Source organism: Onychostoma macrolepis, chromosome 22 (assembly GCF_012432095.1).
Source record: "Onychostoma macrolepis isolate SWU-2019 chromosome 22, ASM1243209v1, whole genome shotgun sequence".
NCBI classification, from domain to species: Eukaryota; Metazoa; Chordata; class Actinopteri; order Cypriniformes; family Cyprinidae; genus Onychostoma; species Onychostoma macrolepis.
The window spans coordinates 2,748,389-2,776,190 of record NC_081176.1 but is presented as its reverse complement, the minus strand read 5'-3'; the positions used below and the strand labels follow the sequence as shown (position 1 = coordinate 2,776,190).

General features: G+C 34.9%; 3 protein-coding genes across 6 annotated transcripts; 1 reads left to right on the top strand and 2 right to left on the bottom strand.

Moving 5' to 3' along the window:
* Nucleotides 1–116: 116 nt before the first annotated feature.
* LOC131529729 (carcinoembryonic antigen-related cell adhesion molecule 1-like) lies at nucleotides 117–11,304 on the bottom strand. The gene is made up of 7 exons (XM_058759592.1): nucleotides 11,109–11,304; nucleotides 6,655–6,978; nucleotides 4,111–4,437; nucleotides 3,560–3,667; nucleotides 3,413–3,435; nucleotides 2,710–2,804; nucleotides 117–2,559 (listed from the first exon to the last, which is right to left on the bottom strand). Exons 1-6 carry the CDS (start codon nucleotides 11,149–11,151, stop codon nucleotides 2,712–2,714), a joined length of 918 nt encoding a protein of 305 aa, XP_058615575.1. The 5' UTR covers nucleotides 11,152–11,304; the 3' UTR covers nucleotides 117–2,559; nucleotides 2,710–2,711.
* Nucleotides 11,305–11,602: 298 nt separating this feature from the next.
* LOC131529728 (natural killer cell receptor 2B4-like) lies at nucleotides 11,603–19,431 on the top strand. Of its 3 annotated transcripts, XM_058759589.1 has the most exons (8): nucleotides 11,603–11,985; nucleotides 12,701–12,829; nucleotides 16,478–16,567; nucleotides 16,891–17,220; nucleotides 17,332–17,613; nucleotides 17,721–17,864; nucleotides 18,133–18,200; nucleotides 19,080–19,431. In XM_058759589.1, the coding sequence occupies exons 2-8, from the start codon at nucleotides 12,748–12,750 to the stop codon at nucleotides 19,143–19,145; spliced, it is 1,062 nt and encodes a 353-aa protein (XP_058615572.1). In that variant the 5' UTR covers nucleotides 11,603–11,985; nucleotides 12,701–12,747; the 3' UTR covers nucleotides 19,146–19,431. The 3 variants fall into 3 exon arrangements, with proteins under 3 accessions (XP_058615572.1, XP_058615574.1, XP_058615571.1); XM_058759591.1 differs by lacking the exon at nucleotides 16,478–16,567 and having other exon boundaries at nucleotides 11,603–12,829; XM_058759588.1 differs by lacking the exons at nucleotides 11,603–11,985; nucleotides 12,701–12,829 and having other exon boundaries at nucleotides 15,028–16,567.
* Nucleotides 19,432–21,880: 2,449 nt separating this feature from the next.
* Nucleotides 21,881–27,241, bottom strand: LOC131529727 (muscle M-line assembly protein unc-89-like). Of its 2 annotated transcripts, none has more exons than XM_058759587.1 (7): nucleotides 27,066–27,241; nucleotides 26,072–26,401; nucleotides 24,203–24,529; nucleotides 23,373–23,699; nucleotides 23,066–23,172; nucleotides 22,963–22,984; nucleotides 21,881–22,688 (listed from the first exon to the last, which is right to left on the bottom strand). In XM_058759587.1, the coding sequence occupies exons 1-5, from the start codon at nucleotides 27,184–27,186 to the stop codon at nucleotides 23,066–23,068; spliced, it is 1,212 nt and encodes a 403-aa protein (XP_058615570.1). In that variant the 5' UTR covers nucleotides 27,187–27,241; the 3' UTR covers nucleotides 21,881–22,688; nucleotides 22,963–22,984. The 2 variants fall into 2 exon arrangements, with proteins under 2 accessions (XP_058615570.1, XP_058615569.1); XM_058759586.1 differs by having other exon boundaries at nucleotides 23,095–23,172.
* Nucleotides 27,242–27,802: the final 561 nt, after the last annotated feature.

The window sequence follows — 27,802 nt, the reverse complement described above, 5'->3', positions numbered from 1 at the left end:
TGTATTCAAATCTTGATTAAAGGTCAAAGGCTGAATCCTAAAATTCTAAAGGTTGAGGTTTAATGCATTGCTGATTTCTGATAACTCAAAAATGCAACTTATGATAAAGTCCCAGATTCCGGCAAAGAATGTTTTGTCTTTATTTTACATAGTAATTTAAAGGAAAATGAACCTGTTTAATTCCACATTTCCCCCAGACATGAAAATATCTAAATGATGTGTCATTTTTGGAAAAGTGTGTGCAAAATTGTGGTATATTGTGTATACTGAATTAAAATATTTCTGAGATCATCCAAATCTGTGTATATCTCAGCCCAGCTACTTTAAACTCTGTTTGATCACATTCTAGGGTTACTATTATGCATAAAACCCCTTATACAATACTGATAGGACTACTGAGAAAAAAAAAAGAAAAAAAATACAACCATCAACTTTAAAAAAAAAAGTTACTTCAATATAACATCCAAAAAAACAACTGCTATTAGTTAAACCAGCATTATTTACATCATCAATGGTCTGTTAATCCAAGTTTGTGTCTTCTTAATGATGATTCTGATCTCTGTATAACCTCAATGCAAAAGAGAATGATGTTTGCTGGTTTTACAGCTGCGAAGAAGACAATAATACAAAACTGGTTTAAACCGCACATGTGTGGAAAAACATATTGGATCCGTAGTCTCCTGCAAATAGTGACTTGTGAATGTACAACAGCACGAATCAATGGGGCCAAGCCTTCTACCATCGATGCTTGGCAGTGCTTTCTCTTTGATATATACGTGACTGTATAAAGGAGTGACTTTTGTGTTTTTCTTGCCTTTCCCTCCCTTTGATTGGACTTTGAGATATTGAGTATGTGTCTGTTGTTGTTTTTTATTTATTTATTTATTTTTTTAATTTATTTTTTTTTTTTTTGAGAATACAAAAACACCTTTAAAGATATGAAATCTCAAATAAATGATGTAATAAAACAAACTATTTAAAGCAGGGGTCTCCAACCCTGCTCCTGGAGAGCTACTGTCCTACAGATTTCAGCTCCAACCCCAATCACACACACCCGAACCAGCTAATCAGGTCTTCAAGGCTACTTGTTAATTTCAGACAGGTGTGTTAGAGCAGGGCTGGAACTGAAATCTTCAGGACGGTAGCTCTCCAGGAGCAGGGTTGGAGATCCCTGATTTAAAGTGCATTTTAGATGTTTTCATTCCATTAGTCTTAAAGAAGACAAGTAATGGAAGTAAAATTTTAAAATTGCCCAGTGCATGTAAAAACAATGGATTTGCCTGTAGTGTCTGGCCTTAATGCTATTTACCACAGAATAAAAAAATTTAAACAAAACAAACAAAAAAAAGCAATCAACAAATGTATACAAACAAAATACTCACATATACATATATGATATTTGAACTTGGTACCTGTATAAAAGACACCTGTTCACACACTCAATCAATCAGACTCCAATCTCTCTACTATGGGCAAGACCAAAGAGCTGTCCAAGGACACTAGGGACAGAATTGTAGACCTGCACAAGGCTGGGATGGGTATAGGCAAACAGCTTGGTGAGAAGGCAACAACTGTTGGCGCAATTATTAGAAAATGAAAGAAATTCAAGTAGACTGTCAATCTCCCTCGGACTGGGGCTCCATTTAAGATCTCGCCTCGTGGAGTATCAGTGATCCTGAGGAAGGTGAGGGATCAGCCTAGAACTACACGGGAGGACCTGGTCAATGACCTGAAGAGAGCTGGGACCACAGTCTCAAAGGTTACCATTAGTAACAGACAACACTGTCATGGATTAAAAACCTGCAGCGTGCGCAAGGTCCCCCTGCTCAAGCCAGCACATGTCCAGGCCCGTCTGAAGTTTGCCAAAGACCATCTGGATGATCCAGAGGAGGCGTGGGAGAAGGTCATGTGGTCAGATGAGACCAAAATAGAACTTTTTGTACAAATCCTTTCATGTTCCTTTCATGATCCTTTCATGTTCCCGTTTTACATGTTATAGTACATAGATCGATTAATGGCATGCGTCATTACGTCACCACGCGATGCCATCCGACGTCCCCTCCAGAATTTCACGTATAAACATATAGTTCGTCTTTGTGATGATGCCATATACAGTTTTGGGTGTTTCATTTTTAATTTTATGAAAGCTTCAAGTGCAGTTAATTATTTGTACGTGCAAACAGACGACGGCAGTGTTGAAGTTCTTTTATTTGCCGTCAAACGGTTGACCGCTGCCGTGTGTGTGTCCTGTCGCAAAATGCGGCGAAAAGTCCTGCACGACATTAATAGTTTGTTTAAGGTGTTTACATGTCTGTACTGCACCTCGATAGTGCGACTAAAATAGGAATACTCCACATGTCTTAATTCGATTTCTGTTTCGTTCGATTATGACTTTAGCCGGATTATGGTCATCAAAAATCTCTGTTTACATGGTAGACTCTTAATCAGAGTATTGTCTTAATCGTATTAAAATCGGAGTATTGATGTCCATGTAAACGTAGTGAGTGTGTCATCCATAGGCTTTGCACCCCAGTCTCCATCGCTGTCAGTGACACTAATCTACACACACAAAAAGAACACAATGATTACATGATTTACAAATCACAGGACAATTACAGCACACCTGAATATGCTTCATGAACAGAACTAAGAGACAGAAATGAAGAAAACACCTGTAATGGACAAGTGATGTGAAGACTGAAAGTTTACCTTTAATGCCCCACATGGTTTCCATTAGCAGCTTTGACCTCATGAGTCAATGGAGTCGTACTCTGATCACGAGGCAAGACTTCCAAATTATCCCTCTGTAAGAAAACACGCATTCACAGATGGTCAAAGAAATAAACAGGACTAATGATTAATTTACACAAAAATACTCAACATACAGTGTTGTTTTGTGTCAGATGTTTGCAGAACACATGGTAGTTTCCTTTTCCTAAATATTTAACACTTCTTAAATGTTTCTCTTAATGAATCTTCAGTCTCTACCTCACTGTTAGCTTTTGTACTGCAGTAATAGAAAAGGTTTGCATGCCACAGGGTGTGAATTATTATGATTAAAATATATCTGTTTTTTTTTGCATTGCCTCACTGGTAAAGTTTTGCCTTGGTATGAAAAAAAATAAAGGAGAAGAAACAACAGATTCACAGAGAACATTTGTTACACCCAGACTCTAAAGTGAAGTCAGAAGATGTTAAATAAATAATTCACAAATAACAATTATAATAACAATATATATAAAAAAACTGTTCTTCACTGTTCTTCATTCTGAGTACAAAAGCAGCAGTATCTTAAACAGTCAATTATTGTTGGTGTTTCTGTGTACTGATTTCTACATTTCTCACAGATCTGAATCTGTGGTTATTTATTTATTAATTCAGGCAGACAGATTCAGTGCTTATAGTATCTCACCTGATCATTATTGTTCTGTGTCCCTGTTTGAACAATAAACACAATTAAACACTGATTATTTTGGTTAATTACAACACAAAATATATATTTTCACATCTTTTAAATAACATTTTCACACACACATCCTGTGCTATAAGTAATACTCACTTTTCCTTCTTGCTCGATAGATAAACACAGCCGCTGCAGCAATGAGTGACAGAACAACAGCCGCCACAACAACAATCCCTGCTATTGCACCTGGAGAGAGACCTGAATCTGGAACAGATAAAAACAGACAGTCATTATTACTAGAGAGTGACTGATTATCCATCCTGTATTTAACATTATCTTCAACACATATTTACATCTTTCCACTTTGGTTATCAGTTGTATGATAAATATTTAACTGATGAATTGCACATTCTGGTGTTTTTTAGGGACAGCAACTAAAGCAGCATCACAGCACTGTGAGCTTAAACAGCAGTATGTTGCTGTATGTCTCTGGCTTACAACTTGAAACTGTCACTTTGAGATTCATGTGAAGATGATACAGACAATACAAATTATATTTTAACATTGAGTCATATCTCGCTTTCAAACAGGCCAATAATATTAAACAAGTTATTTATATTAAATAAATTATTTATAACTTGACAATAATATTGGACTGTATTCTAAAGTTAGAGGGCAAAGTCAGTGAATAATTAAATTATACTCACCAATGACCGTTAATTCAGTTGATATTCTGCTAATACTGAAGCTGCTGGTGTTGATCTGTAGTTTATAAAGTCCAGAGTCTGTGGTTCTAATGTTCATGATGGTCAGAGATCCAGTCTGATGATCCAGCTTCAGTCTGTCTGTGTAGCTCTCGTCACATTGAACACCTGTACAGATCTCACTCTGATCTCCAGTGATTTCAGCGATGAGAGTGTCTTTAAAATGCCACGTCATCACACCATTCAGGTTTTTTACCACACCAGGATCTAAAGTGACAGATTCTCCCTCCTTCATAGACTTTGTCTTCATTCCATCTTGTTCAGGAACATCTGAAACACAAACCAACAGCTGCTGGAGGATCTTTTTTGGAGAAAAAACCTCTACAAGAAAGTTGATTAAACATAATACAAGACAGGATAGTAAAAATAAGTACTTCACAAACTCTTTCTACACTTTGACTAAACTGCAAAATTTTTCTACATGTTGTGCTTACACTGAACATACATCCTGGAGAGCTAAAACACAATAATTAAGAAAAATTAGATGAAGTAAGTCTGATGTTTTTCTTTAAAATCACCATTTCTTTCTGGCTTACTATGTATAGGTTTCTATGCAAGTACTGGTTCTTCTGAATGGGTTGAGGCTGGGATTTAGCGAATTTGAAGTGAAAGTACTTGATGAACATATACTATTGTGTGGAGAGCATTCACTCAGTATCGTTACCTCATTTTTTACTGCAAGGAGTGAAATTATTTCCTCATGAAGCCAAAACTCAGGAACTTACACACTACAGATGCCATGCAATAAAACAATAAAACTTATCTGGAGAAGAGATCTTCAGAGGGAGCAAACAGCCCACTCCCCTTGTTCATTTACGACCCCCTTCCTCCCCCTCCCCTGCCCTCTCTGCCTCCGACTCTTTTCTCCCCAGAAGGGTTCACTCAAAGTTCATTAAGAATATGCAAATACCACATATCATGTATCTTGTGAACCTGTTGTTTTTCCCTTTCATGTTTGGTATCATTTTAAAGGTCTCTGTGCGATTGGTCTCAATTTCACAGTAGTCACTTGTATGTGACCCTGGACCACAAAACCAGTCTTAAGTCGCTGGGGTATATTTGTAGCAATAGCCAAAAATACATTGTGTAGGTCAAAATTGTAAATTTTTCTTTTATGCCAAAAATCATTAGGACATTAAGTAAAGATCATGTTCCATGAAGATATTTTGTAAATTTCCTACTGTAAATATATCAAAACTTAATATGCATTGCATGCAAGAACTTCATTTGGACAACTTTAAAGATGATTTTCAAGATTTTCTCAGATTCCAGATTTTCAAATAGTTGCATCTCGGCCAAATATACATCAATGGAAAGCGTATTTATACGGCTTTCAGATGATGTATAAATCTCAATTTCGAAAAATTGACCCTTATGACTGGTTTTGTGGTCCATGGTCACATATTATGAGAAGTATTGAAAACTTAAGTGAATTTTGTACCTATGTTGTCCTTTCAAAATCTGATAAACATTTCTCTACAGGTGTGACCTTTTGGGGCACGAGAACAGCTCCTAGAGAGGTTTCTCATCCCCCATACACAGATCTAATCTGTGGGGGACCGAGAATAAATGTTTATGGCCCTTTTATTCTGGGAGTATTTAAGGGAAAGTTGCAAATCAGTCAGGGCGATTCTGCAGCCAGATCAGCCCGTAGTGTGGAGTGTATTTCATATGCTCCATTCTATGTATTTTCTTGAAGTCAGGTATATAATTTTACTCTTAGATTCATTTTTGAACAACTGATGTTATGTATTTTCTTATTTCTAAATTGGCTTCTAATTATTTTCATTATGTAATTGGCATGATACGTCTTTACCTGACTAATAATAAATTGTTATATTTGATTTATTCTGATCTCTTCTGAAATCATTTTTTCTAGTAGATTAGAGTTGTAGTCTAGTGTTTCCACAAATCTGCGTCCAGGACAGGTCATACTTAATTACCAATGAATGAAGCGGGGGCTCTGTCACCGACTTAACAAGTTACAGTTTTCGTGATTATAGAAAAAATACACTTTTTATTATGTGCTAGCAGGGTGCAGCCTATTTAAAGGTATTATAGTCACCCTGTATCCTCGGAGTAAGATCAACTAGCGAGTTTGTGCCGTGCGCTCACAGTTGGCCGAGTGAATTGCTAAGCGTCGCTAATGAACGAAGAATTAAAAGTATGGGATTTTCAGAATAATCAAATATCTAAATTAATATACAATCGATATCTGTGATCAGTTTTTAATTATAAATATTGTCTAAATTTAATGATCACTTGGAATTGGAGTCAGATTGAATACGGGGCTAGATTAAAATTGAAACCAAATCTTGATAAATTCAGAGGCGCAAGTAACAGACCGAACATGCATTAAACCTTCAACCAGGCCGCCGGATTCCGTTGTTTGGACTAGCAGGTGGATCCTTACATGACCAAAATGGCTTTTGCATTGGAACTCTTCATATATATAATCTGTTTCTAAATACTCATTTAGTGACTCACCATGTATGGAAACATTGAAGATCTGGTCACTGAAGCTGCCACTGTTGATGACCTTTCGACTGAAAACTCCAGAGTCTGTGGTTGTGATGTTCATGATGGTCAGAGATCCAGTCTGATCCAGCTTCAGTCTGTCTCTGAATCTCTCTTTACACTGATCCTCTGTACAGATTTCTCTCTTTTCTCCAATGACTACAGCAATTTGGATGTCATTAAAATACCATCTTATCTTTTCTTGTTGATTTGCTTCAATATCAGTGTATAGAGTGACTGAATCTCCTTCAATCACAAACACTGACACTCCATCTGAACCTACACCAGACACACCTGGAAGAGAACAAATGAACATTTAATTAAATCTGTGATAGTGGGACTAAATTACACAACACCTAAGCACTGTGAACACATTTCGCTGCCTGAAAAAGATTGTAGATTTGAATATGTCCAGTTTGCATTAATTTACAGGTGTAGTAGGCTATCAAAGCCAGACTCCGTATATCTCTAGGCTTCTCCTATGAGGGGTGAGATTTTGAATAGGTGTGAGGATGGGCTATAAAGATGAAGACCAATCAGGTACCAGTATCCCCACTAAATTAACCAATCAGAAGCAGAAGAGTAAATATTTCACAGGGAGTAAAGGCGTACATGTACAATCCTTAATTTCTGCTCTGATAAATTCTAAATATAAGCTTCACAACAACACTGGTCTCATTAATGTCAATAGCATGCCTTGTTTAGAGGTGGTACAAATTATTTTTGAATTAACATACAGATACAAATGAAGGGTCGTTTTAATATGAATATTGTAATATTTTCAGATGACATTATGTTTTCACACCTGGCTAATATGAAGTGTCTGTTGTTTCAGAACCTGGTGCATTTACTCCTATAGTTCAGTTCATTTAGGCATATGGTATTTAGTGATTTATAAACAGCATTTAATAGATTATTCTTCTAATAAAACATTTACAATGGATTTGTAGAAGGTGCTTTTTTCATGTTTTGACCTGAGATTTTGTTGAAATTGAAGTTTTGACGAGCAGACGTCACCAGCATTTGGTGTGAATCATTGACCGGAGCAATTCATTCTTCTGCGTCTTGCAGAAGAACATTGTGGCCGGAGCTACTTCTCTCTGTTTATGTCTATGGCAAATCACGCAGGTACTGTGCTACTCCGCATCGGTACCTACCCGAACCAGTCTAAATAGTCAGAATATAAACACTTATTATAAGTGTACCGTAGTGATTCAGGACAAGCCAAAAACATGGTTTGGAAAATGGATTCATGGTGTACTCGCTTATTATATAAATTATGAACACAAAAAGTTACGGACTGCAGCTTTAATAATATATATATATATATATATATATATATATATATATATATATATATATATATATATATATATATATATATATATATATATATATATATATATATATATATATATAAAAAAGTCAGAATAATTAAATTTCACCATATAAAAATGAAGTTGCTACAATTTTTACAGATGCTACTGATTTTGACAATGAACAATGTGCATTTCTAAGAGACAAAAAAAATTATATTACTATTAATATTTTCAGGCAACACAAACCTGTTTCTTGATTTGAAACAATATCACTCATTAGAACATGCAGAAACAAAGACATTAATTAAAAAAAAAATAATAATAATATATATATATATTTTATTAAGCAATATTAATGCTCTGGTTAATATTAATGCTTTAACTTTGGAGCAAAAATCTGGCTTTAAAGTTGAAAGAAATAATGATTTTACATTTATCGTATAATTATTGATATTGACTGATATGAAAAAGGTACCATGATAATTTCTGGGCCATATCACCCAGCCCTAGTTTATATTTCTGAAAAACAAAATGTATCAGGGTTTTCATAAAAATATGAAGCAGCACAACCGTTTTCAACTTTTTTTCTTGAGCAGCAAATGAGCATATGAGAATGATTTCTGAAGGATCATGTAATGTAGGTGTAATGGCGCTGAAAATTCAGCATTGCATCAGAAATAAATGATCATTTAAGTCAACTATGTTGACTATGTGTAACGGGTCCCGTCTCGAACACGGGTCTCTGACGTGGATACTATTTTATGGTACTAATGGACGCTTTTAGGGGCAGAAAAGGTGCCCATTTCAGGTTACTGTCCCAGTGAGGAGCTCAAAGTACAATTTTAGTACATGTTATTTCTCACAGTGTAAACAAAATCAATCTAATAATTCACAGTTATAGCCTATTGAATTTTTACACACACACAAAAAAAAAAAACCCCACATGCCTTTCAAATATAACTCTAAGTGGGTATAACTACTCATTTTATTGTAAATGATCAATTCGATTTAGTGTATTGCTATTGCTATTGTAATTGATACCGGCAATACTGGCCTTGAAAGTATCAGAAAATAAGATTTAGTGCGATCGCCCACCCATACAGCTCATTAGCAAATATTTAAATTGGGTGTGACCCAGGCTGGGCTTCACAGGGGGGCATGCCCACCCAATCAGGAGCTTGGCCCACCCTGGCCTCATGCCAAATAACCAACCGCAAAATTTTTGCAACGTTCAATTCAACTCCAGATTTTGAGAGAGATCATGCTTTTCAGCTGCTTGTTATAAACTACAAACCATTTAAGTCTTGCCATTTTAAGCATTTGAACAACTTTAAATGAGAAGAGAACTCAATTCATTACCCATGTACTGTTTTCTGTGTGCACACAGAAAGCAGTGTCTGAGACAGCGTGCCATTACCGAACTGAGTTCTTTTTTTTATGTCTTATGCTTAAACTAGGGATGTCTCGAGCCGATCTCAAGCTTTTTTTTAACTGATCGTTGTCAGTTCAGTTCTGAAATCGTTGTCATAACACATTGATATGGGTTGCGTCTTGCTTTGGACTGTACTGACAGACTGCCATTCGCAAACTTCATGCTTTCTAACCTGATCTCAACTTTTTTTTCCTTTATGTTGCAATTAATCTGCTAATTGTAGATATAAAATACAAGAAGTTTGTATCAGTAGTCCCATATTAATAATTGTGATGTCTATCATTGTGATGTTAACATCTACCAAAGTCTTTATACAGTGTGTGCATAGAGAGAGATGTGTGTATCTTATTATTGGTAGAGATATGTAGTATATAGTAGTATATGTAGTATTACATTAGATATTAGTAATGATAGATGCCCTTTTTTGCATTTGAGCCCTGCACCTGAGAAAGTCTCTGCACATCCCTGTACACACTGGATTGATTTTAATAACTTTAATGCACTTGAACTGTGCACCAAGCAATGGGAAAATACAAGTATCGGATTGGGACTTGGTATCGGCAGATACTCAATATTCAATGACTCGGATGGGATCAGGGGCAAAAAAAACCTGATCGGGACATCCCTAGCTTACACACAAAATTAAGTCAAAATGCCCACTGTGGTGAGCATCATCATAAACACAGTCTTAAACAGCAGTGTTAAATTAAAAAAAAATCTTAATGAATGCAAACAGTTTGGAGACAAACATCAGTGTGTCAGATCCATGCATTAGGTCTTAAAGTGTCTTTTGTCATTAATGCTAATTAAAGAACAAAAATAATAATAATAATAATAAATAAAAACATAAAAATAACTAATTATTTATTATAAATATACATTACAGTATTTCATAACTGATTCATTAGTATCTTTGTTCTATTTTATTTATTTGTATTATTACTTGTAATTTGTTCTTATTGTTTTACTGACTGTTTCATGCCTTTAACAATTTATATTAAAAAAATATATATATATATACTATTTTTGTTTGTTTTTGTGGCAAGGCCGGTAAAAATTTTGCCAGGGCAAATAAAATCTGAACCAGATTGAACCTGTAGAAAAACGGCTTGGTGTTGAGTCCTGTGTATATAAAGAGTCCCTTTCGAGACTTGTCCCTTTCGTCATATTAAATAAACAAAAAAATATGTTATGGGAAAATAAAGCTCCGCCCCACCAGGAACATCACTTGATAAAGGATGTTGATGAACAAAGCCCCGCCTCAATCTGCCATTTCAAGCAGTCCATTTTACAAAATCGTGCTAACAAACATAAACATGATAACAAAAGAGATGCCAGGGACAGAAAACAGACTTTGAAATTAAACACTGCATTATTAAAACAGCGAACATAATGCGACCCTTCACACTTATTTTAAATATTAACTGACATTCATTAAAAGCTCTCTTTGTTTATCAAGTGCGGTAGGCCTGATGTGACCCATAGCTGCCTTGTCCGTACCACTTTCGGAAAAGCGTCTAAAACGGTAACAATGTCATCTTCACTCCTCAGCTACATAAAACAACATAAATTAAGAATTAATACATCGATTCCTGTCGAGTATAAAGTGATTAAATTGACATAGTCTACGAAATGATACGGAAAAGAGATCGTAAATACGTTACATGTCTTACCAAGCAAGAGCAAAACAGTCACCAGCGTCCACAGAAAGTTCATTTTCACCGGTTTTCGTCATTACAAAAAAGTAAATTAAATTGAAATAAAAGCTCCGTAGTTTGTAACGCAGCTTCCATTACCCCACGACATCCCCTACTACAGAATAGTAGGCCTAAGTAAACCGAAAGTAAGAACAGGCTGCCTAAACCGGAAAGCCTGTTCATCCAGCTTCCGCACGAGCGCGAAGCTTGATTCGCTTTGCTAAAGGCACGTGATCTGTGACGTCAATCTTCGTTTGCCTGAAAACCACGAGACTGCTTCAGTATCTGGTTCAGTGGGAGAGAATATAAAAAATAAAAGTTAAATAAATGAATAAAAAATAAAATAAAATAAAAAGGGGAAGGTAGTCATTGTGATCCACACTCCATACCAGTTGGTGGCGGAAATACACCATTTTGTTGTTTGTCAACCGCCAATAAATTTCAAGAAGAAGAAGAAGAAGTATCTGGTTCAGTGTTGCCAACTTAGCCATTTTGTTGCTAAATTTAGAAACTTTTCAGACTACCCTAGCAACCTTTTCTTCCAAAAGCACCTAGCAACAAATTTAGCTATGTTTAAAATTTATCTGGCAACTTTTAGCGACTTTTGATAAGTGACTCAAACGATAAAAAGGCACACATTTATCATTTAAATTACACAAAAAGAGGAAACCAAATATGCCTGGCAGTACACACATCATTAATCAAGTTAAGTTGCAATTGTTTAATTTAATAATAATAATAATAATTTAATAATTGTTCATTTATAATATACTTTGTTAGTAGCTTGTACTTGCGATTGTTGATCAGTTAGTACACTAAGAAAAATACCTAGAAAAATTGAAAAGGAAAATGTGTAAGTTTTTTAATTATTTAATTAAGTATTAAAAAAATTAGTTATTTATGTTTTATTATTATATTATACATTTACATTATTGTACAAACAAATCTAAATTTACATGTATAAAATATATATTTTTGCTGAGATTTGATGTAGTGACACAATTTTCATGTTTTGGATGGAAATATGAACAGTGGGTCAAGGATTGTGGTCTGGAGAATGAAGTCTGTCCAAACATACCATTAAATGGAGTGTCAGTATTGAATCTGAACCTATTGTTAAACCTATTGAGATTATTGGAGGCCTGGGAAAAAGCAGGAGGTGGATATAGTAATAGTTATCAAATCAATGTTTTTATGAGAGAAATTTGTATTCTTTTATATAGATTAGATGGATCTAAAGATCCAATCGATCAAAAAATTGGTATAGGAGTGTTCATTTACGAAATCAGTACGGAACAAAGAACAGTTTTATGGAAGGCATAAAGAAAGAAAGTAATGATTTTTAAGGGTGGAACAAATTCAACACTTGCATTAATGGGGAAGCATGAAATGGTATGTGTGATGAATGTGATGTTTTAGACACATTATGTGCTTTTTAAACGTATACGATGATCAGAGTAGTCTTTTTATCAATATGAAGAATAGACCAATGAGTGCCGTGGACCTTTTGGGAAAGGGTTTGAGAGATGATCAGATATACAGTGTACAGCTGTTTTAATATTTTTTAGAGTTTACAGGATTAGACCAAAGGATTTAGGCCTAGTGTCTGTGGATCATGATGCTTCTGCCCACCTTGGAGTTTGAGGAGTCCAGTGTGAAAGCTGAGGAGCTGAACATGCAGCGCCAGCTGAACTGGGGTGGGTGAGGCATTATTTTTATTAGAAAAAATTAAAAATAAATCAGCAATTCAATTTATGCTCAAATGAACTTTGCATATGAAATAACAGATAAGGACTGAGGCAGAGTTAAATTAGACAGATCACAGATTGAATTTACAAATGTATTTTTCATTTATTTTACTTATTTTAGCGCCAGTACACAGACACAAATTAATGACTTTGACATTGACCATTATTTATATACAACAAAATAAAACAGATAATTATTTGTAGAGCCAGTCAGATGTGAAGCCACAGCGGCTGTAACAGCACTTTGGAAGGTGCTATTCATTTTTATGATCACTAGATGGCCACAACGTACACTGTGCTAAAAAGCTTCGAGTAATAAATCCTTTTGAGATAGAGTTGAGAGAGGAAAGCCTCTTCACAAAGCTTCATCTAACCATCACTACCAACCATATCCTGCTGGTTCATTACAGTCATCAGCAGATGTCTCTGTTTTACAACTATGAGCTAATAAACAGGGCCAGTTTGGTTGAGTTGTGTCACAAATTATACTCTGCACACTTATGCTGTGAACTGTCATTTAGTGTATGAATGTTGTTTTATATATATATATCCCTTGTGTTGTGTTCAAAACCTTATAAAACTTGTGATGTTCCAGGGCAAAAATGACCCTGCTTCAAAAATTGCTTATAAATAACTCATTATGCTATATTATCACCAAATGTTGGTTTCAATCTTTTTGTCAACTTCTTTTCTTTCATTTAGGACTGCTTTTGTATTTATATTTGCATCTGATTAATCGTAGGCCTCATTTATCTGAGAGTAGGCACCTCATTTTTTCAGTGAAAAAAGCCTTATTTATTAATCATTTTCACAATATTAAATGAAAACTGATGAAAATTTGCACTGTTTATCACACTAGTGTGCTTTAATGTTTAATCAGGGAGTTTAACATTAAGGGGCACAAAGTAACACTTTTGCTGTTCCCTGTCAAATCTGAACATTGTGACATACGAGAAAGAACACATTAACATTCTTATATAGAGAACATTTCATGGAACAACAAACTAATATTTATGCTGTCACAAAAAATAAATAAATAACACACTGACACTGTCATACAGAGACAATGTCATGCAACAACAAATCTGACCATTGTGACATGAATAAACAGCACTGCCATTTAGAGAACATTTCATGTTACAACAATATTGAAACTTTCCATCCTTCAACCAGAACATTACATCAACTTCAGCTGGGCCCTCACAATCAGAAAATTGCTCCTCTTCAGTTGGTGCAAGGTTTGCAGCTTGTTCAGTGATGTCTTCCTCTTCTGATATATCTTGCAACATGCCTTCACCGTAAGATTCATCTTCCTCGCTATTTTCTTGATCAGTAATATGATCAAGACCTCTTGTAAAGACAGCTTCTTCACCATTGTGCTGACACAGACTGAATGACAAGGTGCTGTGAGGGATTTATGTGCTCTGTCTTTGTGTTAAAGCATTTATTAGTAAACTTTAGTCTGCCTTGTGAGAACATGAAAGCCTCAAAACCTATTGTCATAATATTTTGTCTAGAAGGTGTGATGAAAGAAAGAAGATGAAAGAAAGATTATTTTGAAGCAGGGTGAAGCCAGTTCGTGCGTGTGTGTGGGGGGTTTGTATAAGTTTGTATACGTGTGTGTGTGTGTGTGTGTGTGTGTGTGTATGTGTGTGTGTGCGTGTGCGTGTGTGTGTGTTAGCGTGAGTATGCATGCATCCACACATGAACAGGTCCAAGGCCTTTATGTTTGCAAGTACACATGTACATATGTGAACGTGAACATGATCAACATGCTCCTGAACACTAATAGGTTTTATTACTTTCATTCTTTCCCATTCACTTTGAATGGCTGGACATTTTTGACCGGGAACACCACAAGTGTGACTTTGTGCCATTTTGTACAAAATAAAAGCATTTAAAAGCAAACTCCCTTATTAAACATTAAAGTACACTAGTGTGATAAACAGTGCAAATTTTCATCAGTTTTTATTTAATATTGCGAAAATTATTCATAAATAATGTTTTTTATTTACTACTCTCAGATAAATGAGGCATGAATTAATCAGATACAAATATAAATACAAAACCAGTCCTAAATGAAAGAAAACAAGTTGACTAAAAGATTGAATCCAATCTTTGGTGATAATATAGCATAATGAGTGATTTATAAGCAATTGTTTGAGGCCGGGTCATTTATGCCCAGGAACACTACAAGTGTAACAAGGTGAAAAATCTCTCCCAAAAAAGTACTAAAATGATAAAAAAAAAAAAAATTCTGTTATACCCTTTGTGAATAAAGTCATTAAATTTCAGTCCAATGCGATAACATTAACTAGAATTCTTAGGAAAAAGAAAATCATCTCCGGGCAAAAATGACCCGAACACCATATGAGGGATATATATATAAAAAATAGTAAACAGTACTGGTGTAACATTGACGTTAAACCCACCGTTACATTAGACATCTATAATAAATAAGGACATTAGAATGATTGCTGACTACTAAATCATAATGTAACACGGTGTTTCATAATTATTAGGAGCTATGCTGAACAAAAACAAACAAACAAACAAACAAACAAAAACTTTAAAGAGTAATAATCAATTAATTTAACTGAAATATTATTAAATAAAATGTTTAATTAAGACATGATACAGTTATTCCAACTTTAAAATGGTTTGATCTTTGACCTCTGAGTCTGATTTGTCTGTTTTTGATAGATTCAGTATTGTATTTGACAGTCAAGCTGTTCTATGTAGATAAGATCAACTGAGAGGTTCATAGTAGCAGAACAGGAAGAAGCTCTTCACAATCTAAACATCACACATGATGCCTAAATGCCTAAATGCCTACACACATGCTGTTTGTCCATCCAACAGATCAAACCATGTTTCTGAGAAAATCAGACTGCAGCAGGTTTCGGTTTGACTCAGAAGATGAGCTACAGAGGCGGACAAAGTACACAACTTCATTACTTGAGTTATTAAAAAAGGTTCAGTCAATCTGAAAATGCACACACTGGAAAAGAACTGCTACATATTACGACTTTCGACTTGGGGAACTTGATAGAAATGTAGTGGAGTAAAAAGTACGATATTTGTCTTTCAAATGTAGTGAAGTTGAAGTAGCAAGTTTCCAGAAAAAAATAATACTCAAGTAAAGTACAGATACTCAAAAAGTGTACTTAAGTACAATACTCAAGTAAATGTACTTCGTTACTGTCCACCTCTGTCTACTGGTGTCAGGGTATATTTCAGTAAATCTGGCCATGTGAGATACAAGACAGTTTTTGGGTTTGCAATTTACAACTGAACAATTATAAAAGCCATTTTAAAATAAGCTTTAACTATAAAATTAATGTTGACTAATTCAATATTCACACAATATTACACTGTTCTACATTGTCAGAACTACATTTAAAACAAATAAAAGAAAACTACTAATGTTAAATATAAAACTGAATAATGTTTTCCTATTTTAAAAATAGGTAAAGTCTTATATGTATATATACTGTATATATATATACGTCACATTCAGAGAGAATGAGAGAGTGGGTGAACTAGGAGGGTCAAACACTGTCAGGGGAGGATTCACACACTGGGTTGTTTTCTCAGGGGACAGTGTTTTTAGATCAGACACTGAAGAACAATGGAAAATGGTTTGCACATTTGTTTCGTGTTATTTGTTTTGGTGGCGTTTGACTGGTAAGTTATACAAGAATTTTTACAACTTAACTTCTTTTGATTTTAGAGTTCCAAAACTGCAAATACTGTTAAAAATATTGGTTGTTATCTGTATTACATTAATCATTATTACTTATATCATTATATCACACTTACTTAAGATTAAGGTCAAAGCATGAACATTAAATAACTGGTTCACACTCATCTGTCCGTTCTTATATTTCACATTTCATTTGTTTTTATGTTTCTTGTTGTTCAATAATTCACATTTAAAGGTAACAAACTAAAACTGGTCTCAGTGAATAAAACTTTGTATACTTAAAGAGCATCAATCTGTTCTCCAGGTGTGTTCGGTTCTGAGACAAATGAATTGCAATCACTGTCGGTAGAGGAGGGAGATTCTGTCACTCTTAATACTACCATTACTGAAATACCTGAAGACGACGACATACTGTGGAAATTTGGAGCTGAAAACTCTCTGATAGCTCAAATAAACAGAGCTGATGGAATCATTAACACATGTAATGATGGGAGATTCAGAGACAGACTGAAGCTGGACAATCAAACTGGATCTCTGACCATCACAAACACCACAACTGAACACGCTGGACTCTATAAACTACGGATAAATGGAGCAGAACGGTCATCAAAAACATTCAGTGTTTCTGTTTACGGTGAGTAGAGATCATTTGTCCTGTCCTTCACATATTCTTGTTTTATTAACTAGCTACATTATCAAATAACTAAACATTGTAATATTTATCGCTATCCTCTCATGTTTTCAGCTCGTCTACCTGTTCCTGTCATCAGCAGTAACTCTTCACACTGTTCTTCATCATATTGTTCATTGTTGTGTTCAGCGGTGAATGTGAGTCATGTGACTCTCTCCTGGTACAAAGGAAACAGTTTATTGTCCAGCATCAGTGTGTCTGATCTCAGCATCAGTCTCTCTCTACCTCTGGAGGTGGAATATCAGGATAACAACACCTACAGCTGTGTGCTCAACAATCCCATCAGCAAGCAGACCACACATCTGGACATCAGTCAACTCTGTCACACATGTGCAGGTACGGCAGTGATGATTTACATGTTTATTCATTATCTGTATAGTTGTTGTAGATCAGGCTGAAACATCCACACACTAATAACCATCTGTCTTCAACTGTTACAACAGCAGGCCCACAGACTCATTCACATTCTCCAGAAAACTCTGTATCTCTGATAGTGTTGATCTCTGCTGCTGCTGGATCTCTGTTGATCGTTGCTGCAGTCAGGATCTTCTGCATCCGGAGGAAACACAGAAAAACTGAACAAGAAGGCAAGTGTTTCCCTACTTCTTTAAGCAAACATCATTGCAAAAAATACTTTACAAATATACTAATATAGTTTAATCAGTTAATAGCCCTAATAATTAATCACAGTTATCCTAGTGATATTTGTAGTTCATCTTTATAGTTCCCTTATATGGAAAGAAACCAAAATAATGTGTTTGGCAATTACTGCAGATCTCAGTTCTAATAATAAAACATTAACATAACAAGATGAAGTTTTGTTGTTTTAATCCATCTCTCATTTTGTTTAAACAGTTCAGACTCAAGCAGAAGAATCAGCTTATGCTGAGCCAACATTCTACAAAAGAAAAGGACATAAATGGGTAAGATCATTTGTCATTTGTCTCTATCACTTCATCAGTGAGAGGGATTTAGATGTGCGCTTGTGTTTTTGTCTGTATAATGAATTACATGCATAAATCATAAGATCATCGTTTGATGTGATAAACTTTGAGCATTTCAAGGGTAAAGCTTATTATGAATGTGTTTGCATGCTACATGTGTGACAGAGCTGAAAGTGCAAGAGAACAGAAACACAACAGTCCATGAGAAAAATATGCTTTGTAAATCATAAAATAGAAATCAAAAACACCACGGCAACATTTTCACATGTGAAACAGACCTGTCGTTCGTGTGTGAATGTAAAAAGCCAAAAACATATACCAGACATTTTTTCTTTTCTTTCTGTGACCAATTTGATATTGCTTTCTTATACTGGATTAAATGAAACACGCATCTGATATCTGCCCAGCTCTTAAGTCTAAACTTCTAATTCAGATTTTAACATCCATTCTAAAAGATTATTTGTTTATATGTCTGCGTGTCACTACTGAATTTACAAAATTGCCAATTTTTCTATTAATTTTGCATTATATTGATAATTTGGTGTGCTCTTAGGTCTATGCAGTTTTACTCCATTTCAATATTGTCAATAATCAATTTTGCTGCATCACCTCTTAATGTCCAACGTAATTTGAGCCCAAAGCAAAATCACTGAGAATCACGGATGTAGATGGAGATGTTTGGAGATGTTGCTTCATGTTAGTTAATAACAATAGTATGTGGAAGATGATTTTTATCAAATGACATTGCTGATCATTGATATTAGGAGGAAACACACACACACACACACTCTCTCTCTCAGCTATCTGAATGAATGCCACATAAAATCAAATCTTATATGAGGTCTTTCTTTTTTTTAGGAAGTAAAAGAAGATCACATAGAAGAGGATCATGTAGCATATGCGTCTGTTGCTGTGAAATTATGAAACTTCAAACTTTTTTCATACAAAACATTGTGCTTAGTTTGGTCTGTTCATACAGCTTCCGCATGATTATGTATCTGCTGCTGGATGTTTGTGGTTGATGTGCAAATGTGTTTGTGTGAAAAGCATGTGGTTGAAGAGTGTTTTTCCATTCCTGCCTCTCACTTTGATTTCCATTTCACACAAAACAGCTTCATTTTGTAATACTGCCTGACAGATACAAATGTTTTGTAGTATTTATAAAATATCTATTTATAAATGTGAAAATATATTTATTGGTCACAAATCATATACAGAGTGATCTTTATTGTATGCCGCTAACCTTGGACAGACCAGAAGCGGGAACAACAGGTTTTCTTTTCACAACGTAATTTGTTACACAGACTCAAGTTACAACAAAGATATCTGGGATATAGCCAACAAGTCAAAACTCTTGGCTATATCTCAGAAAAAACCTGTCTCTGATCAGCCAGTTTCTTCTGCTTAAATGCAGACTCCTCTCCTCATTCACTGATGAGGACAGTTTTGCCAACTAATTTTCAAGGGAAGTTGCTAAAGGAAGGTCGATTTATTGCTAAATGACATTGCGAGGTCATTGTGCGATGACGTCATTGCATAATTACGATGCAAAACTGCATCAGATCTCAGCAAAAATATATTTTTGCTATGTTAATTTAGATTTGTTCATAAAATAATATAATATTAATTTAAATGTATTTTTAAATACAACATTGAATTATTGAACACTTACACATTTTTGAACAATTTTCTTATTAGCTAGTAAACCAGTAAAACTACACATTCTGAACGGTTATAGTTTTGAGCAGTGTATTAGTAGTTAGTGTGTTACACTCTGTAAAGTCTGTAAAAGTAGGGCACAATCTACTATGTTAATGTGAAGGAATTTTCTGTATTGATTATGTTTTTTTTTTATATATATACCTGCATTTTAAATTACGCATTGTATTTTGTGTTTTCAGGTTACAACGGATAACACAATGTCCTGAAAAATTACTAGTATACCTTTTCCATTTTTCTAGATTTTTTTTTTTTTACAGTGTACTAACTGATCAACAATCACAGGTACAAGCTAAGGTGTATCATAAATGAACAATTATTCAATTATTAAATTGAACAATTGTAAATAGTAGCTAACTTAAGTCACATGATGTGTGCACTGCTAGGCATCTTTGGTTTCCTCATTTTGTGTAATTTAGATGGAAATTGTTTGCCTTTTTATCGTTTAAATCACTTATCAAAAGTTGCCAACTAAATTTTAAATATAGCCAAATTTGTTGCTAGGTGCTTTTGGAAGAAAAAGTTGATAGGGTAGTGTGAAAAGAACAAAATTGCTAAGTTGGCAACACTGGATGAAGAGCAGGCGGCACCAATCAAGCTCCTATGAGAATGTGACGGTCAAGAGGGCGAAAGGGGTTCAAATATACGTGTTACGGGCTTATGCCAAAGATGGCAGTCTCCATTCAAAAGGGCTAAAGTACCTTATCTAATAAGCCCTCACACGCTCTGTGACTTAAATAACCAGGCCACCACAAGGGGCCGCTACACAGACACCGACTACGCCACCCCGTTTTAGTGTCCGGGGAACACACCGTTCTCAGAGCAAGGCTCACAGGTTCGATACGGTTGAGTCAGGTATCAGGCCGAGTTGAGTCATAATGAAAAATTTTTGCAATAATAAAATACCAATTTTATTAATAGAAAACACTCAGGAGGAAAATCAAATAGAACTATGCTACTGTCAACTCTTCAGAATCTCGGGTGGCACACCTAGACAGGATGGAAACAGCAGTCAGTGCACATTCACACCACAGCATACCACACCTCCAGTGAACACGGCATTCAGGCAAAAAGCCCACCACCACACACACACAAGGGAAGGCTGCCCCTCCGCAACTGGCCACCCGGTTCTGATGAGAAACAAAAAAAAATAAAAATACAGCAATCTCCAACACTTAAGTAGATTTAAAACACCATGGATCACATATACAATACAAGTTAAAACATGAAGTATTCAACGTCTCAGTTCTGCCCAAATGGGCGAGGGATCGCGTCCAGCACACTACCGCTCTGAACGCGGGCTAGAACCAGGTCTTAACTATAAACTGGTTACAATAAAAGAAAACATTCCATAAACACATCACTGTCAACAGCTCCTACCTCCCAATGTTCGCACACCTCGCCGGGAGTGAGTTACCTCTCTCTCGCTCACGGACACAGAGCAGACGCACACACATAGCGCCCCTACGGCCACTTTTATATGCTATTCAGTTAAAGTAATTACCAACCACTCCCCCTCCTCCTATTACAGGATACGTCACGGATAAACCGTACTGCTAAAGATGGGTAAAGAGCAAAGAAGGAGCGGTCAGAACAGGAAAAAAAAAAAAAAAAAACTACACTTCCCAGCATGCTGTTCTGGGGAAGAAGCGGAAGTCGTCATAGTTAAGTAAGCTCCTACAGTAGTGGACAGAAACTGCAACAATAAGTAATTACAATAATAATGACTTTCCAAAAGAGGACAGAATTATTGAGAGATTGATTACATTTTTTTTTTTTTTTTAATGAAATCATATATATATATATATAGTATTGCTAGATTTACGGTGTAAATAGCTGTGGAAACGCATCACAGTATGTGAAAAGAGACCATTCAAAACACTCAATCACCAAAAAAAATTAAAAATAAAATAATAATAATAATAGCTAATCAATAATAAAAAATAAATAAATAAGCTATACGTACGTCCCAGAGTGCAACAACCGCAAAGGTAGCCTATTATTTTCAAATTGTTGTATTACAAGCAATAGAGGTAACTAGAGCGCCATCTAGTGTCTCATCAGGAATTCGCCTTTCCAAGAACAGCCTTCACCATCCAATTTAAAAACATTTTGTAGTTAATAAACTGTTAAGATTTAACATTAACCTTTGATATTGCAGTTTGACTGAATAGGAAAATCAATGGAAAGTTTGTACAGTCAAACGATAATCAAATGACTCAAAATTACTTTAATTCTTTTAGGATTTTTATTTATGACAACAAATTTACAAGTATCCTATTACAGAAAATATTAACTAAACAGTATAAGACAAAATACTAATATAGAATAATACAATACTAATGGCAATATAATATTAATACAAAATTAATAATGTTACACCACACACATAAAGGGCCATGCAAACCAAGCTAAGATAGGACTTGAGCTAGGGTCCACCCTTGTATTATATTATATTATATTATATTATATTATATTATATTATATTATATTATATTATATTATATTATATTATATGCTGGTACTGAGACTCGAACCCGAGACCTTTAGGTTACAAGACTCTCTAACCACTTGAATATTAGGAAAAGTGAAATCTAGGTATTTTGACAATACTATTTCTCTACGAGCAAACACAGTTTCAGATCATCTTGCGCCACTCCTCTTCTCTCCATCCTTTCCTTTTGAATGAACGTTTCAGTGCTTCTGTTCAGATGACTTCATTTTTTTCATCTTGCAGAATATTCATGTCTATAAAAAATAAAACACAATTCAGTGAGAATTTTGCACAAAGATGTTGCTAAATGCTGATAAAAATAAAACTGCATCATGTGACTTGTGTCATTTCAAACTCTGAATTTAAATTTTTGCAGTTCAAAGTTGTATTAGTGAGTATTAACCCTCACTTGCTCTCTAAATAAAGAAGCACTTTTTATAGTGATTTAATGTTATTTGGTCATTCATTCATTTTTATTGTTTTGGCGCTACCTCACACATTCAACATTCAGGATATATAGTACCTCACCTGTTCATCAGGTTGCTGATGCCTGTTTGAAAAACGAAAACACAATTAAACAAATTACTTTAATTACAAATCTCGTATTTCCAGTTCAATAAATCAGCTGTACCTAATATTTGCCCTTCATGTAGTATATACCGTTTGCACCAACAGCTACAGCCACAAACAGAACAACAGCACATATTCCTCCTACAGCAGATGGAGACAGACCTGAATCTGCAATGATAAAGAGACACATTCATCACTTTATTTGTATAGCACTTCTATACAATACAGATTGTGTCAAAGCAGCTGCAAAGTGATACAGGAAAATGACAGAATCAATTATGATAAGGCTTTTACTGTTGCAACTGCGAACACAGTTGAGTGACAAAGAACAGTACTTTGAATGCACCGAGTGACCAAATGATGCTGACCAGTGACAGTAACAGAGAAGCTCTTTATGATGATGCTGCTACTGCTGATGATCTGTAGTTTATAATCTCCAGAGTCTGTGGTTCTGGTGTTCATGATGGTCAGAGATCCAGTCTGAAGATCCACCTCCAGTCTGTCTCTGAACCTCTCATCACACTGATCATCTGTACAGATCATACTCTGATCTCCAGTGATTTCAGCGATGCGAACGTCATCAAAATACCACGTCATCAAATTATTTGTTTTTTTTATTACACCAGGGTCAAATGTGGCAGATTCCCCCTCCTTCACTGAACTTCTCCTCATTTCACTGATCTCTGCTGGAACATCTGAAACACAAAACGCTAAATTATGTCTAGTTGTGTCAAATCCTTAATCTGTAAATAGTGATAACCACAACAGTGTTGCTCTTTTGTTTTACCGATGCACAACACAGCAATAAACTAAAGCGGAAAAAGTTTTTAGCTTGTTTTGCATGTGTATCCTGCATAAAGATCTGACAGTATTTATTTATTTTTTATTACACTCATCATCATCTATTCAAATTTTCAATTTTACTAGTTGGTGCTATAGTTAATGCAAATTGCATACTATTAACACTACATTTACACGGTGTAAAGCTTGACACAAACAAGTATTTGAATGTACATTGTATTCATGAACATAAATAACTGCATTAAACCATAAATGGAAGAAGTAAAAAAAAACATTTATGATTTGGCATAATGGCCCTAATAAACAGCTCTGAATGTTACTGCTACAATAAACAATAAATACAGTAGTTCTGTTATATAAAAATAGAATATTTTTAAACACTCATGAAATGACTCACCATAAACAGTAACACTGAAAGGCTTTTCACTGCTGCTGCTTCTGTTGATGATCTGTAGATGATAAAGTCCAGAGTCTGTGGTTCTGATGTTCATGATGGTCAGAGATCCAGTCTGACGATCCAACTTCAGTTTGTCTCTGAATCTCTCTTTACACTGATCATCTGTACAGATCTTTCTCTGATTTCTATTCATTTGAGCAATGCGAATATCTTTAAAATACCATCTAATTCTGTGATGTTGGTTTATTTCAACATCAGTGTGTAGAGTGACTGAATCTCCTTCCATCACAGACACTGACTCTCCATCTGTATCTGCATCAGATGCATCTGAAAAAGAAATGAGATCATGACCCATAAAACATGCTGGGAAAATGTTTTTAGACTAAGCCACTCCATATCCTATTATCCACCATATTAGGACTCAAATACTGCTTCATGTGTAATTCCCAGTGTACAATGCCTCAATTCTGTCAATACCTTTAATTTTGCATGTATTTTCACATGTCTGTCGTGGTCTAATGGTTAGAGAGTTGGACTTGTAAAAGAGCCCACTGCTGTGTGTGTGGAACACAAATTGCAAGTATGGGACACCATACTTGACCACACGTCATGTCACTTTCATTTTCACTTTGTCGCGACCATGACCTGATGTATTTCTCAAGTTTCAGATTAGTCTAAAATGATGGTTCACTCAAAAATAAATATTCAGACTTTATTTGATTTTTCTTGCCAGGGTAAAGCCATGTGTCCCTTTTGTTTTGGAATCTCAAAAGAGACATTTTAAATCATGTTTTCCTCTTGCTTGAAAATATATATATATATATATATATATATATTTAAATAAAATGAGACACTCATTTAATTGATCAATGCTGTCTCAGGGAAGCAGAAGTCAAGTACAAATAAATGCACATACAAAAAAGTGGTCACATGACCCACAGGGGTCCATTTCAGGACATGTGCACGTCACATGACTTCATATTTTTCCCAATGAAAAGTGCATTTTTTAATCAATTTCCACACATATAATTGCCTACAAAAAAATCTTAGTCACCTTCATTGGAAAGTATTTTTTTTTAAACTTTACATAATATTTCATCAAATGTATCATAGGAAATTACAAAAAAAAAAAAAAACTGCATGTTGTACATGCAACATTGTACCGTAATGGAATCACATGAGGCCATGCAGGCATACTAGGTTAGAATACAAGTATATGATATTTGTAAGGAAAAGGGTTAGAATTATCTAAATGCACTGTATTAGAATTTTTGCATGATTTTGTAATGCATTTGCAATGCAAAAATAGTAATTCTTATACTGTATCTGCACATATTATTATTTTTCTGTAGAGTTTAATTGTTTCCTCAGCTTTCACAAGCAATGAGGTGTCATTAGTGAAGTAAGAGATTTTGCATGCATGTGCTTGTGTGTGTATGTGCATGCTTGTAAGAATAAAGTGCATATTAGTATAAGGTTATGATGATTTTTAATTTTTTACTTTGAAACATCACTGATTATAATATTTTGGTATGACAGCAGATATGAAAGTTTAGTTATACTTGTGATCCACGATGGTACAATGTTGCCTGAGAGCAACAGCTGGATATGAAATGTTACTTTTTATTAAATATGAGATGTGCAATACATTAAAAACGAGATAATGTGGTGTTTGGTTAAAGAAGTGTTTGGTTAAAGAAACTGATGTTTTCAATAAATATATTTATTTTTTCTGCATGAAAATGTCAAATGTTTAAATTTTTTTCCGTTGTGGTACAATGTTGCCTTGAGGCAACAAACTTTTAAAAAATAAAAAAAAAATTTCTAAAACCTAAAACTGCAACAGAAAATGCACTAAATGATACTCACCAGTAACAGTGACAATGAAGCTCTTTATGTTGCTGCTGCTGCTGTTGATCTGTAGATCATAGCGTCCAGAGTCTGTGGTTCTGGTGTTGATTATGGTCAGAGATCCAGTCTGATGATCCAGCTTCAGTCTGTCTCTGAATCTCTCTTTACACTGTTCATCTGTACAGACCTTACTCTGATCTCCAGTGATTTCAGCTATTAGAATGTCATTAAAATACCATGTTGTCAAATCATTTGTTTTGTTTTTTATTACACCAGGATCCAAAATTACAGATTCTCCCTCCTGCACTGACTTTCTCTTCGTTTCTTCTTGTTCAGCAGCAGAAACACCTGAAACACAAACCAACAGCTGCTGGAGGATCTTTTTGGAGATGGAAAATGAAAAAGAACAGGCTGCGCACAGCCTGTTATAAGTGTGGCTACAACTAATCCTATCATTCTGTCTAATATTAAAAAAGTACACAAATCAAGAATTTTCATATCTTAATGAGCAGGGCTCAATTGCAAGACACCCCTTATAAGCCTATGATGTTTTGAGAAGGGAAATTATCCTTCTCAGGTAGAGAAAAAATATGATGTCAAAAGGACCCGTTTCTTCACAAATGACAAGGAACTTATTATTCCCGCTCAAAAAAAAAAAAAAAAGGAAAAAAAAAACATTTATGTGCATTAATAAAACAGCGAAAACAGCAATGACTATTCATATTTTTTTCAGTTGTTACTTTTAAATATTAACTAAGCTTAATTAAAAAAAATAAATAAAATGCTTGATGCTCTTTGTGTAATAAATGTTGTGCCACGATGTGATACTGTAGCGCTTCCACTTTCGTAACGTGTCTAACCCCTAACCGTAACAATTTCACGCATTAGCTACATAAAATCAGCATCAATTAAGAAATAATAAATAATACATCGATTTCTGTCGAGTATAAAGTGATTAGAGCTGAAATACTAATGATACAACGGAAATGAGATCGTATAAAGGATGTCTTACCAAGCACGATCAAAACATTCACGAACTTCCACAAAACGGCATTATTCATTTTTACTGCTGTTCGTCTGAACAGAAAAGGCAGAGAAAAAAAGCAAGTTAATAAAATGGAAATAAAAGCCATCTGTGCTTTTTAACGTAGATCCCCATGACTAATACACCGAAAGTAAAGCCGTTACTAGGCAGGGACGTGGGAACCATAGACATATAAATACCTAGACGCCTCATTGGCCGCTTCGGTCCGTTGCTGCGATACGTCAACGCGTCCGCCATATTGGTGCGGTCAAGAGTTCCCTGTGAACAAATGCAACGAACAGGGAGAGCTGCGGTTTTTCTGGATAAAAATGACAACGTTTGTTTTTATCAACTGATATTAGTGGTTTATGATCTACGTGGTGTACAAAAAAGTCTCCAGTTGCTTAAAATCTCGATAGTTGAACTAGATAGTTAAATTTATTTAATAAGGAATTGCAAAAGCTCATACTTGTGTAAATAAAATTTTCTCAAAAAGTATTTTCTGTGTTTAACCTCACCATTTTAGCTTTTCTTGTGCTTCAGGTCAGAACATACCTCGTTTCCTTTGAAATACTGGGAAAAACAAACGCCTATCTTAAGTAATAATTTACCAAAATTGAGAAATGGAATAAACAGACAAATGCAAATCACACTGGCAGGCTCCTTTCTATATTTTTATAGCACTAAAATGATGCAATTATTTACAGGTACATACTCCAAAACAG

What these genes read in the sequence shown, in the direction of transcription:
- LOC131529728 (XM_058759588.1), top strand. Translation starts at nt 16,363, where the DNA reads ATGTATATATACTGTATATATATATACGTCACATTCAGAGAGAATGAG. An exon ending in GTTTTGGTGGCGTTTGACTG is followed by an intron (nt 16,568 to 16,890) that starts GTAAGTTATACA and finishes TCTGTTCTCCAG; the next exon opens with GTGTGTTCGGTTCTGAGACA. An exon ending in ACTCTGTCACACATGTGCAG is followed by an intron (nt 17,614 to 17,720) that starts GTACGGCAGTGA and finishes CTGTTACAACAG; the next exon opens with CAGGCCCACAGACTCATTCA.
- LOC131529727 (XM_058759586.1), bottom strand. Translation starts at nt 27,186, where the DNA reads ATGGCTTTTATTTCCATTTTATTAACTTGCTTTTTTTCTCTGCCTTTT. An exon ending in CTTCATTGTCACTGTTACTG is followed by an intron (nt 24,530 to 26,071) that starts GTGAGTATCATT and finishes TTTCTTTTTCAG; the next exon opens with ATGCATCTGATGCAGATACA. An exon ending in CTTCTCTGTTACTGTCACTG is followed by an intron (nt 23,173 to 23,372) that starts GTCAGCATCATT and finishes TTATCATTGCAG; the next exon opens with ATTCAGGTCTGTCTCCATCT.
- LOC131529729 (XM_058759592.1), bottom strand. Translation starts at nt 11,151, where the DNA reads ATGAACTTTCTGTGGACGCTGGTGACTGTTTTGCTCTTGCTTG. An exon ending in GACTGTTTTGCTCTTGCTTG is followed by an intron (nt 6,979 to 11,108) that starts GTAAGACATGTA and finishes GTTCTCTTCCAG; the next exon opens with GTGTGTCTGGTGTAGGTTCA. An exon ending in AACTGAATTAACGGTCATTG is followed by an intron (nt 3,668 to 4,110) that starts GTGAGTATAATT and finishes TATCTGTTCCAG; the next exon opens with ATTCAGGTCTCTCTCCAGGT.